Source organism: Callorhinus ursinus, unplaced genomic scaffold, assembly GCF_003265705.2.
Source record: "Callorhinus ursinus isolate GAN/ISIS: 27379988/994484 unplaced genomic scaffold, GSC_fseal_2.0 scaffold3, whole genome shotgun sequence".
NCBI classification, from domain to species: domain Eukaryota; kingdom Metazoa; phylum Chordata; class Mammalia; order Carnivora; family Otariidae; genus Callorhinus; species Callorhinus ursinus.
Genome location: NW_027397065.1, coordinates 47,434,409 through 47,447,036, shown reverse-complemented (window position 1 = coordinate 47,447,036; position 12,628 = coordinate 47,434,409). Strand labels below are relative to the sequence as shown.

The 12,628-nt window shown below is 49.1% G+C and overlaps 1 protein-coding gene across 1 annotated transcript in view; it reads left to right on the top strand.

Moving 5' to 3' along the window:
* LARP1 (La ribonucleoprotein 1, translational regulator) overlaps positions 1–12,628 on the top strand; it is a 55,423-nt gene that overhangs the window by 21,101 nt on the left and 21,694 nt on the right. The window contains 3 exon segments of the mRNA XM_025867175.2: positions 10,317–10,378; positions 10,622–10,687; positions 11,671–11,845. Coding sequence (XP_025722960.2) covers positions 10,317–10,378; positions 10,622–10,687; positions 11,671–11,845 — 303 coding nt within the window.

Genomic DNA, 12,628 nt, shown 5'->3' with positions numbered 1-12,628 from the left:
CCAAGCCTTCCCTCCCCGCTATGTGGTATTGCAAGCCTGCTAGCTCACTGGTCCCAGTTTCCACAGCTGTGAGGTGAGGGTTTTTCATACAGGCTTCTGCTCAGGAACTCCAGCTGAGCGGAAGGTAAAGGGGGAGGGGGCTTGGGTTACACGTCCATCAGAACAGCTCTGCTGTCAGTAGAGCATGTGATTCTTGATCTCAGGGTTGTGAGTTTGAGCCCCACATTGAGTGTAGAAAGATTACTTAAAAAAATTAAATATACTATGTAAAATTAAAAGTATTCAGTGTTTTAATTTTAATGATCCAGTTATGTTAAATTTAATTATAAATATATAGATCTAATATTAATTTTAATCCACATAAAATAGGAGCACCTGGGTGGCTCAGTTGGTTAAGCATCTGCATTTGGCCTAGCTCATGATCCCAGAGTTCTGGGATCGAGCCCTGCTTTGGGCCCTCTGCTCAGCAGGGAGTCTGCTTCTCCCTCTCCCTCTACCCCTACCCCTGCTTGTGCTCTTCCTCAAATAAATAAAATCTTTTAAAATAATAATAATATAAAATATTAAAACGAGACCCATGTACCCACTACCAGGTTAAGAAGTGCAGCCCTGATTTTAAAATGTTAAATGTGGTGTTGTAGTTCCGGGTAGCCTCTGTGAAAATTAACAGTTGAAACTCTTTGGGTTCAATAAAATAACTCCTAGGTATGTCCAGAGAAAACCTGCCTTAGAATTACCTAGCAGAATAAATAAATAAAATCTTTAAAAAGGGAGGGGGTCGCCTGGGTGGCTCAGTCTGTTAAGCGTCTGCCTTTGGCTCAGGTCATGATCCCAGAGTCCTGGGATCGAGTCCTGCAGTGGGCTCCCTGCTCAGCGGGGAGTTTGCTTCTCCCTCTGCCCCTCCCCCTACCCCCTGTTTGTGCCCCCCCAAAAATCAATAAAATCTTTAGAAAAAAAAATTACCTAGCAGATTCTTTGGCCCTACCATTCCTGAGCAAAAAAATCTCCTGAGCATGGGACCCAGGAATCTACATTTTGATGAACTTCTCAGAGGGTAGGTGATTCTTTCTTAGAGGATGCCTGGATGGCTCAGTCGGTTGAGTGTCTGCCTTCGGCTTGGGTCATGATCCTTGGGGTCCTGGGATCAAGCCCCACTCCAGGCTCCCTGCTCAGCTGGGGGCCTGCTTCTCCCTCCGCCTCTGCCTGCCACTCCCCCTGCTTGTGCTGTCTCTCTCAAATAAATAAAACCTTTAAAAAAAATAAAACCTTAGAGCTTACGTCCTTTGTAGCAGTGGTTTTGATGGTAGCTTGTTTCCCTGGGAAGCTGGCTTCATTTAAAGTTGTAGTTAGGATGATCAGTGAATGTGGGGATAAAAATCAAAGGATGTTAGGCTTGGAAGGACTGCATATGACAGGATCCCCTCCACCCCAACCATAGGCCTCTGAATGGACGGACTGAAGACACCCAGATAGGTACTTATGCCAAGCTCGCACAGCAAAGGCTCTAGCACCTGCACCAGTACTGGCATCCCGTCTTCTGACTCCTATCCCAGGGCTTTGCTCACCACCCCACTGTCCTGGAACATGGGGCAGTGGTCTTTCCTTCCCATGGTGGCCAGATTTAGCAAGTAAAAATAGGGGACACCCAATTAAATTTGAATTTCAGATAAATGGTGCATAATTTTTTAGTATAAGGTGTCCCAAATATTGCATAGGACACTTACTCTGAAAAATTACTTGCTGATGATCTGAAATTCAAATTTAATTAGATACGTCCGGAGATTTTTTTTTTAATCTGGCAGCCATAATCCATCTCATTCTTTTTTTTTTTTTTTTAGGCACCAGATTGAAGAATTGCCTCAAAGAGATAAAAAAAAAAACTATCATGCATTCTGTGTTTAATGATGACCTCATTTAAGCTGTTACATCTATGAGCTAGCACCTATCATGAACCTCAGAATGAGAGATTCAGTCTGACTCAGGGATCTCCCATGTAAATTGCCTTTTTGCCTCCATCATGAACCCACTTGTTTGGCCTGTGTGGCCCGGTTAATGCCTGTCAAGTTACAGGCTGCATGAAAGGTTGGTCTGATTTGACCATGTCCCTTGGCCTTGTGGGTTACTTATTTGATGCCAGCTGGTGGTTAGAATGTCTTTGGGTGGACTTGAGTCCATGCTTTTAACTGCTGCTCTGCCCTGCCTCTTAGTCTGGCAGCCTAGTAAATCAGTGATGGAGTGGGGTTTGGATAGAGCTTAGGCACCCTCTGCATTTGCTGAAGGGGAAGGGACGGTGGAGTAGGGTAATAGGTACCTGCCAGGGCCTTAGGGATTCTCTGAGTACTGGTGGGGAGTCTGCAGGTGATGCAGCCCCCTCTCCTCACCTGTGGCGTCCCAGGGCTCTACTCTTTCCCAGTTGGGATGTAGCACGTGGCACTGAAGTGGCCCCCTGGCCTGAACTCAAGAGGCAGATCAGCTGCTTCTGGGAAGCAAGGCCTGACTGGCTGACCTGGATTGGGATAAATAGTCCCTACCGAAGAACTCCAACTTGCGGTCTGCTTCTGGGATACCTGGCAGGTCTCTTCCACTTCTGTGGAGTTGCCCTTTGCCAAATATACCCAGCCTGCAGGGCTGGAGCTGTTAGGGCTCAGGGTCCTGGGATTGAGCACCACATCGGGCTCTCTGCTCATCCGGGAGCCTGCTTCTCCCTCTCCCTGCCTGCCTCTCTCTCTCTCTCTCTCTCTCTCTCTCTCTCAAATAAATGAATAAAATCTTAAAAAAACAAAACAAAAAACACAACTTTGGCACCTTGCAAGGATGTAATACGGCCTCAGTAAGTGATTAGTGGGGTTGAGATACAGATAAAACCATTTCTGGTTGTGGCTCTGAAGACCCCAAGTTATAAACTGAATTAGAATTTGCTCCAGAGTTGCTAGTTGGATAGCTCTTTACATTGGGCGCTCAAAGGGAAGACTTCCTTGGAAGAAATCTGAAATTAGTGTGGAGTTCTGTGAGTAATGTCATATAGAATATATACTAGGCAAGTCCCTTTCCTCCATTTTGTTTTCTGAGCGACTGGAATAATAGTGTCTTTTTGAGGCAGCTTAGTAAAGTCACACATACAAAGCAACTTAGACTAGCACCCAGTAAACCGGGGGTTGTTATTATTACTCTTCTAACTAGAACCAAATGTGCTTTTCAGAACGGCTGGGTTAGGGTACTAGCACTTGGTACTTTTGTGTTTCAGCTGTGATGATTATTAGCTTGTGGGCAGGACTTTAGGGGCTAGCACCAGCCTTAGGGGCAGGGTCCATGTCTGGTCAGGGAGGGGGGCACCAGGCCGCCTGGGTCACCACGGGCTAAAGATAGTCCACTGGGGATGGGCCTGGGCCAGGCCAGGCACCACCATGTGACTGGAGCCCAGTGGCCCTGCCCCTCCTCCCAGATCAAGGGGCACAGACTGTGGCCAGCAGCTTCCTTTGAGTGGAGCCTCAAGATGGTCTGATGTTCTGAAGGCTCCCCACACCCCAAAAGCTCCACACAGGGATGCCCTCCAGCCCCTTTCTGTGTTTCATCCTCAGGTCTGGTGGAGTCGGGGTGGGAGGGCTGGGCAGAGAGAGGTCTTCGAGGAGTGATGGCAGTGGCAGCAGCAAGAACTGATGAGCAAGGGGGAGGAAGTTAGCATTCTTTTTACTCTGTAGAAGGTTTCTGCCTAAGGGCTCCTAGAGTGAATGGAGATGGGATGAGAGGCCTGTGGTCCCCAGACTCCTCCCCATCGCCAGGGTGTGTGATGGCTGAGAATATACTAGGTTTTCAGACTCTGCCCCTGAGCTGGCGTAGGAGGGATGAGCACAGGTGGGCGATGTCACCCAGACTCCTCCTGCCTCACGCATCCTCTTAGACGGTTTTGCTGCCTTCCACAGTCAGGTTCCAGGCTGCTCATGCAGACAGTGCTGGCCTTCCCCATATTGGGAGGCTGAGTGTGGGGGCAGAATCCATGTCAGCTGGAACCTCATTGCATTGGGGCCGAGGCAGGAGTGGAAGAACTGGGAGGTGGGCCCGGAAGCAGTGCATCTTCCTCACCAGGGCTGCTGGGGTGCCAGAAGTAGGGACTTAGCTGCGTGCTTGGTGGCAGTTTCCCTTGCCTGTCTCTGTGTAGGGAGAGGGGAATTGTCAGGTTGTTGGCATCCGGTCATGGGAGTTTTACTTGCCCTGCTCTATGACCTTAGGTTTTCCTGCAGTGAGCCTTGGTTTTCCCCAGTGTATCGAATGATAGCCGTGCATCGCTCCCAGAGGGCCTACCCTGTTGGCCACAATGAGGAGATAACTCTCCTCCTAGTGGTTAAGAGCACAGGTTTTAGAGTCAGACTGCTTGGCTTCAAATTCTGTTTTACTTCTTGCTGGTTGTGATCTTTGGCAAGTAATCTTTCTACCCTGTGCCTTGGTTTCCTCATTTATAAAATGAGACCAATTAGAGAAACTGACTCAGTGTTTACAACAATGCGGGGCATCTAGTAAGGGCTTAGTACATATCATATGCACTTGTTAATATTACGAGCATAGCTTGTGACTAGCATCTCTTCTGCTTAGATGAGAAATCCCTATGGTTGAGGTCTTGCCTTCTCTCCTGTCATACCTCTAAACCTCATGTTACTACCTTTTGTTCGGTTGAGGAAGGTGAGGTTCAAGGAGGATGGGAGATGGTGCCCCCCAAGGTTATACAAGTGCCAGAGTCTGAATTAGAAACCAGCCCTGATTTCGGGTAATCTGGTGCCTCAGAGTCAAGGCAGGGCTGGGCGTGGGGTTCCTCTGGAAGCCAGCAGTGCCTTTCTCTGCCTGGGGAGAGCTCTGACTAAAGGTGAGAGGGTTGAGGCTATAGCCTTGGGAATTAGCACTTGGAAAGCAAATTCTTTGGTGTGAAATCGTGGAAGGAGATGGGTTTGTGAACTCGCTGTTCATTCAGCAAATATCAGCTGTGTTGTCAGGCCCTGAATTAGACACCGAGATTACTGCTATCAAAACAGCCTGGTTCCTGCCCTCAAGGAGCCACATAGTCAGGGGGTGAGGGTTACAGAGCTGAGAGAGCATGGAGCAGGGGCACTTGACTTGCGGTCTGAGAGGGCTCCCCAAGGAGATTGATCTAATGGCCAGATAAAGGTCCACAGGTGGGTGAGTGTGAACTCAAGTAATGCAGCCCCTTTGTAGCCTAATAAATTCCCTTGTTCCCCAAAGTAGATGTTCTTTCCAGTCAGGGTAAACTTAATCTTTTCAGATGCCAATCTCCAGGAAATGGTGCCAGCCCCAAAATAAACATTAGGCCTTCCCCATTCTGCTGGCACTGAGGCTGAAATCTCTGGCCACCCACTCAGTCCTACAGGCTTTCTCCCATCTGGCCCAGCCGGGTCTCACCTTTTACCCATGTTTGTCCCCCAGTTTCATTTCCAGCTTCTCCCTCTTACCAGTTCTTTTTACGATGATCTCGAGTTTGACTCACCCATGTGCCTTCTCCCCCTAAAACCCCTAGTTTCTCACTGGTTGACCAAGTCTTTGCTCTTTAGATCTCCTAGATGTGGCCCCTCTAGGTTGCTTTTATTGCAAAGGATCAGTAGCATTAGGATCTTTCTAGAACAAGACAATATAGAAAATGTGTTTGTTTTATCTGGCTTTATACCAGGTGTTTATGGCTTTGGTCCCTTTGTAGGCTGAGAGATACTCCTCGAGGCCAGGCTCTCTTCCTTCCACGCTGAGTAAAAAATTGAGGATGGTGGGGAGGGGACCCAGAAAGGGATGTGTAATTGAAGTCAGAACTCCAAGGCTTCCCTATGCTCTTCCTTCCTCTAGCATGGCAGGGGCTTATACCAAAGCCTCCCCAGGGACTTGTGGTGAATTTCCCCCTCTTTTCTTTCCTCTTTCCTGGGGAAACCTGCCCGGGAGCCCAGCCTGTCTATAGAGGGCGGTGTCCGGAAAAAAGGCAGGCTGGAGTCCGGGGGCGGGGCGGTGCATTTCAAATCTGAATCAGTGAATTGAGCCAATTGATGCCCAGGAGTTTTTCTTCACACATTCTGATTCCTTTCATGTTGAGAGATCATTTGCTGGTTTTTTTTTTTTCTTTTTTAATGATGAGGGCGAGGATTACTTGGAAAAATAAACTTTCTGTGTGAATCTGAATTGGCATACTTTGCATTTGTTGTGTGCTGGGCACTCTTACCGCTCTCTGTTCATGTAACTGTCACAGCGGCGCTATGAAATAATTAGGACTTCAGTCTTAGAGATGAGGAAACCAGTTCAGAGGGGTTCTCTGGGGGCAGAGGATGTGCAGTAGATACCAAAGTCCATGGCGTTACGATGGGCTGCCTGCGTTCCTAGACCGTCTTTGAATGCAGGGGTGACAGGTGAGGCGGAGAGAGCAAATCTGAGAGGGTTAGACGGTGTGGTGCGGGCAGCCACTCCACTTTGCAGGGGAGCTGCTCTCTGCGCTTCCCACCCTTAGCACCCACCTTTGGCCTACCTCATTTCCTGGTATCCTGCATTAGCCGTAGTGGGTTAACTCCCCTGGTCCGCAGCACTCTCAATAATCTGAAGTGAAAATAGTGAGTTGGCCATGCAGATACAGTCTCCTGGTGTTCTACCTCTACGACCACAACCACACATAGAGAGGTTCTGGTGGGCTTCATTTAATACCCAAATGCACGTGTATATTTGGGAAGCCCCTTAACCCCCTGGAACTAGAATCACTACTGACTACTGGCTAAAGATGATCCTGTGGGATAGAAAGTGGCTTTTCTCCTTTTCCAGATACCTGTTAGCCCCGGACTTGCCTTAATCTAGGAGGCAGGTCCTCCTGGGGCCTCTCTCTGCCATCCTGCTCCCTTAGAATGGTGGGCCTCAAGTAGGGCCTGCCTCACCACACTTCAACCTCCCTCAGTACCTGAGAACCTCTCCCAGCCTTCAGTAACTCTGTTTACCAGGATACACTGGGGAAGGGCCCTAAGATGGCACCAGGAAGGAGGATTGACCCTACCAGTGGACACGTGGGATTTGTGGCAAGCCAGAAGAGCACTTGAACGAGGAGAGTTGGGACTTCCGGCTCTCATCCTGGCTTTTCCCTAGGGAGGCCCCTTTAGGGCCTCGGTTCCCTATCTGCAAGCAGAGGGGATTAGAACCATGGTCCTTTTTGCTGCTCTAACCTTCTCTGTTTCCTTGGGCAGGTGCAGGTTGGTGAGTTTACTGTTTGCTGAGCTGGGTGTGGGTCAGCTGGCACACGTGTCAGAATGCAGAGGCAGAGGAGGGGTCTTGTTCCCTTTTTTGGCTGGGATGATGCTGGACGTGGAGACTGGCACCTGCACAAAGGATTGGTTTTTTTTGGGAGCCATTTCAGATGCCAAGCCCTGTATATATTGTGGAGCTGGAGAGAGAGCGTGTGTTGGTTGGTTGCCTGGTGAAGGAGGATGGTGGGGGTGGGGGGACCCAGAAAGGGATGTGTAATTGAAGTCAGAAAGCCTAGTCTTTTTTCTCGTCTCCCGCAGGGCCTGACAGCTATGCACTTGAGCCTTCCCGGCTTCTCCTAGGCCCCACAGGATTTTAACAGATCTAGGAATTTTACAGAAAGGCAGAAGTAGTTCTCTCTCCCTAGTGGACTCTTCTGTCTCTCTAGGAGACTTTGTTCTTCCTTGGAGTAGGGGCAGCCTGAGGCTCTACCTGCGAGCAGAGCAAGAGCAAGGCACTATGGGTCCTGGGGGCAGAGGGAGGCTAGCTAGACATGGGGCTTTTTCAACAAACTGCACACAGGACTACTTGAAGAATATTCTTGTGTATGCCCAGACTAGCCATATTCCCTTGGTCATCTTGGGGTTGGTGAGGGAATAGGGAATCAGTATGGTCTTTTAGTGGCAGGATGGTCTCCCATTAATTGGAGACCCAACTTTCAGTTGGGTTACATGTCCCTTTGTGATCTTGGTGAATGAAATGTCAGGCAGGGTGATCACAGGATATGACTCCTCCCAATTTTAAGAGTTTTTATTATTTTTATGAGAAGAAACAGACAATAACCAGAAAAACTTAGCCTCATCTTTTCAAGAAAAGTCTTCAGGAACACCTCACCTCTGAGCCTGATTCTCCTTTCCCACTTCTTGTTAATGAACTTGAAGTTGCAGGCCGTTGGCCTGCTCTTGTCCTGATAGCATGCAGGGAGTGTTGTTGGGGGCTGGAGCATGGGTCCCTGGAGAAGTGATTATTGCCCTAACTCCAGTGTAGTCACCTGCAGCAGCTGCTTCCTCCGGGTCCTGGTTCCAAGCAGCAGCCTCGTTTGGGACCTGGGTGGTGGTAGACTTCTCCTGGGCACCCAGGATTGGCAAGGAAGTCAGTGCATAGTAGCTCCCCGGTCCTACAAGCTTCATCCTCTTGGGACTGAGAGATTTTCTGGGTTTCCCCTGTCCAGCACTGAGGATGGAAGATGCTGTGAGCTGCGTTCCACAGCTCCAGCTTTCAGAAGGCATGTGGGGTATCTTGAGGGGGCAGTGGCTCCAGTAGGGTTTGAAAACCAAGAATGCTGTGGCCTCACAGGAGTCAGGGACTCTCTCTACTCATTAAGAGAACATGGGACTTTTCAAGGAATAGAAAATTCCTTTTGAGGCCAGCTAGGCAGATATCTCTTCAGGGACTGAGGGCAGCTCTTGTCTTGGCATGGTTGGCCAACAATGGAGGCAAAGTGAGAGAGAAGTGGGTGAGCAGAGCCTCAGGATATACCTTTTCCCATGGGTCTCTGAGGGTGACAGGGTTCAGAAACCCTTGTTCTTCAGAAGTGTGTTTGGAAAATAAGTGTAGGTGTAGAAGGGACCAGACCTATTACTTTCTTAAAAAAAAAAAAAATTTTTTTTTTTAAAAAGCCCATGTCTTTGTTGAAATGACTGGAAAATTCCAAGCAGAATTAAATCACTGTTAACATACTACTTTACTCCTGATATTTGGTTATATGGCCTTCCAGATATTCCTACTTGTGTATATGTGCATATATATGAGGCTTTTTAAAAATATTTATTTGAGAGAGAAAGCAGGGGGAGGGGCAGAGGGGAGAGGGATAGAGAATCTCAAGGAGACCCCCCCCCTTAGCATGTGAGGATCACAACTCTGAGATCATGACCTGAGTGGAAACCAACCTACTGAGCCATCCAGGTGCCCCTAAATACACATGTTTTTTATTTGCTTTATAAAAATAGGGTTGCAAGTCTTCTCATTTATTTTGTTTATCTTTTCATATCTTTTATCTCTGGTAGAGAGCATTATCTTTTTAATGACTAAAAATTGTTAAACTTTAATTTAGCCAGGTTTCTGCTGTTGGACATGAAGGTTTTCAATTTTTTGAAGTTAGAAATAGCACTCTGTTAAGGATGACATCTTTTTTTTTTTTTTAAAGATTTTATTTATTTATTTGAGAGAGAGAGAATTAGAGATAGAGAGCATGAAAGGGAAGAGGGTCAGAGGGAGAAGCAGACTCCCCGCTGAGCAGGGAGCCCGCTGCGGGACTCGATCCCGGGACTCCAGGATCATGACCTGAGCTGAAGGCAGTCGCTTAACCAACTGAGCCACCCAGGCGCCCAAGGACGACATCTTTTTACATAACTCTAAGCACTCATCTAATTTGTGTGATTAGGATAAATTCCTAAAGGTAGGACCATTGAGTCAAGTGGGTCTCACTTGCTTTGGGAACTTGGAGAGCAGAGTCTTTCCTGAGTGGCTAGCCCTTCTGTTGACCGCAGGTCCTTGAGGACAGAGCTGGCCCCACTGGGGGGATGGGGAGGCTTAGAAGAGAGCCCTGGACTTGATTGCCAGCTCAGGGTTTTTATCTTGCCTTTCCCATGATCATTAGCCCAGATCTGCTCATACACAGACTTCCACAGTGTTAGAGCTAGAAAAGGCCTTTCAGATCCTTCCTGGGGAAGGATCTGCTGGGGTTAGGGAGCCTTCGTTATAGAGCCAGTTCTGGCATGGCCCCAGTCTGCCATGGACTTACCCTCTCCAGGGCTCAGGGCCCTCTTTATAGGAGGGTACAGAGCTGGAAGGGCCCTTCTGCCTCAGAGTCAAGTTCCTGGGGTGTTGGCTGCTGATTGTTTCCATGATCTCACTTTCCATGATTTCTTCCGAGAGAGGCTGGTACAGTTGTTACTGGTTGTTGAGCATGTGTCCTTCCCCTCTTCACCATGTCTTCCTCCTTTGGAAACCTGCAGGTTGCTTGATGGAGTAGGGGTGGTAATGAGGTTGAGGAGCTAGTGGTGGTCCCCCATGGGTTTTGCATAACCATCTCTCCCTTCTTATTCCCACAGAACATTCTGCTCCAGCCAAGGTGGTGAGGGCAGCAGTTCCTAAACAGCGCAAAGGCAGCAAGGTAAGGAGTGGAGCGGGCAACCTAAGGGGACTTCTTGAAGAAAAAGGTGGTATGACCTCTTCTGAACTTCGAGGTAGTTATGCTCTCAATAGCAGGGGAGCCCCGTCTGGGCTTCCAGTGTGGATGATCCTAGTGGACAGACTGATTGTGGCTTCTGATCTCTTGGGGGAATGGTATTTTGAATGACGGGCTAAATGGCAGAAACAAGGCCACCCCAGGGCCCTCATAGAATGTGTCTTGCAGGTTGGTGACTTTGGAGATGCAATCAACTGGCCCACACCTGGAGAGATAGCCCATAAGAGCGTACAGGTGCGTCTCTGGGGAAGAATGGGCAGATTTGAATGCTGTGGACGTATGCACATTTGGCTTCTTAAGTTCTCAGAGCCTTGGGTCTAACCTTTCCTGGTTTTTTCTCAGTTTTTTAAGAGGAGTGGTTGGTATAATATGGCAGCACTGAAATTGCTAAGAATCATCGTTTGAGCCCTTGCTGTATGCCAGGAACTGCCAAGTGCTGCTTACCATTTCACCTACCCCTCACAGTGACTTAGAGATAGGTCCTTCAGTAATTCCTGTTTTACAGATGAGGCCACTGAACATAATAACTCTGAGCCCTTGGGAGAGGCTCATAACCAGCCCTTGATGGTCAAGTGGGGATTGGAAGTCAAGTGTGTTATTTATTCCGGAGCTTGTGTTCTCCATCAGCTATACTTGGGTTGCCCGGCAGTGAAGCAGGAGAGGGTACCTACCATTAGGCTAGGTACCCACCTCTAGACCATATATCTTAGGGACACTTGTGTAGCACTCGTCAGTGCCAGCAGAGGAAGAACTCCGGATCAGTCCTCGCTTTCTGGTGCTTTTGTTCTGGGCTGATGGCCTAGATCCCTCACTAGCTGTGGCTACTGGCCTTCAGTTCACAGATAGGGTTGCTGTGGACAAGCCGAGGGCTAGCATCTCTTCCATCCCACAGACTTCCGGGACGGTATGGTCTTGTGTGGTCTTGTACAGGAGTAAATATATGGCCCCCGTGGGCCTCAGCCCTGTGTCCTGAGGGTTGTTTCTGTCCCTTAGACTCAAGGAAGTTGGAGCGTCCCACCTGCTGCGTGTTTGACCACACTTCCCGGTGGAAGCATCTCAGGCGTAAAAACGGGACCTTAGACTCCGTCTAGTCCAGCTCCTTGTTGCACGCCCCAGCGCTTCTGCCCTGTCTTTCTAGTGGCGGGGCTTCCCTCCTCTCCGTCCCAGGAGGCTCTCCGATTCACCCCACCCCCCCGTTCCTCTGTTTCCCCCTGCAGCCACAGTCCCACAAGTCCCAGCCTGCCCGTAAGCTGCCACCCAAAAAGGACATGAAGGAACAGGAGAAAGGAGAGGGGAGTGATAGTAAAGAGAGCCCGAAAACCAAGTCGGATGAGTCTGGGGAGGAGAAGAATGGGGACGAGGACTGCCAGCGAGGGGGCCCGAAGAAGAAAGGTGAGTGGCCTGCGGCAGGGCTCGGGGAGGAGCGGCAGGCAGAACCGTGAAGTGTCTGAACTCGGGGTTGCCGGACGAGTTTCCAGAGCCCTGAGAAGTCCTTGGGAGGCTGACTGACGTAGGCCACTGGGCTAGCAGCCTTCGCTTCTGCCTTCCGTCTGTCCGTTCCTTCTGTTACTTAACAAGCATCCGGTAGGCCCTCTTCTCAGCACTTGGGCTCTAGCAGTGCGCAGGACAGGTGAGGTCCCTGACTCAGAATAATCAGTGTGTCTTGTTGTATTGCTGCCCCATGTAAGATTCTGTTTGAAGACAAGAGTTCCGTTGCCTTGGCTAAGGTGTTTAGGGTTACAGGTTGGCTACTCTAACAGAGATTCAGAGTAACAGTGTTTTAAACAAGATAGAAGTTTCTTTCTCTCACCTGACAGCTGGGTCTAAGTAGGCCAGCCCTAGAATGGCAACCATTTCATTTCATTTTCCTTTCATCTTGCGGTGGTATGTTGGCTCTTCTCATCCAAGGTGGCTCACTCTTTCCTTCTCGTTCCAGCTAGCAGGAATGGAAAAGGGGGAGAGTAGCTCCCTTTGAAGGACTCAACCTGGAATTGACTACTTTCACGTAGCTCTCGTAGGCAGAATTTTGGCATGTGTCTAAAGGGAGCCTGGAAGTGCAGTCTCGATTTTGGGCAGCCACGTGTCCGGCTCCAGAAAGGGGTTCTCTGACCATGGAGAAACTGATATTAGGAGTCAGCCAGGAGTGTCTGTCACCCTGAGGTCCATGGCTTCCTT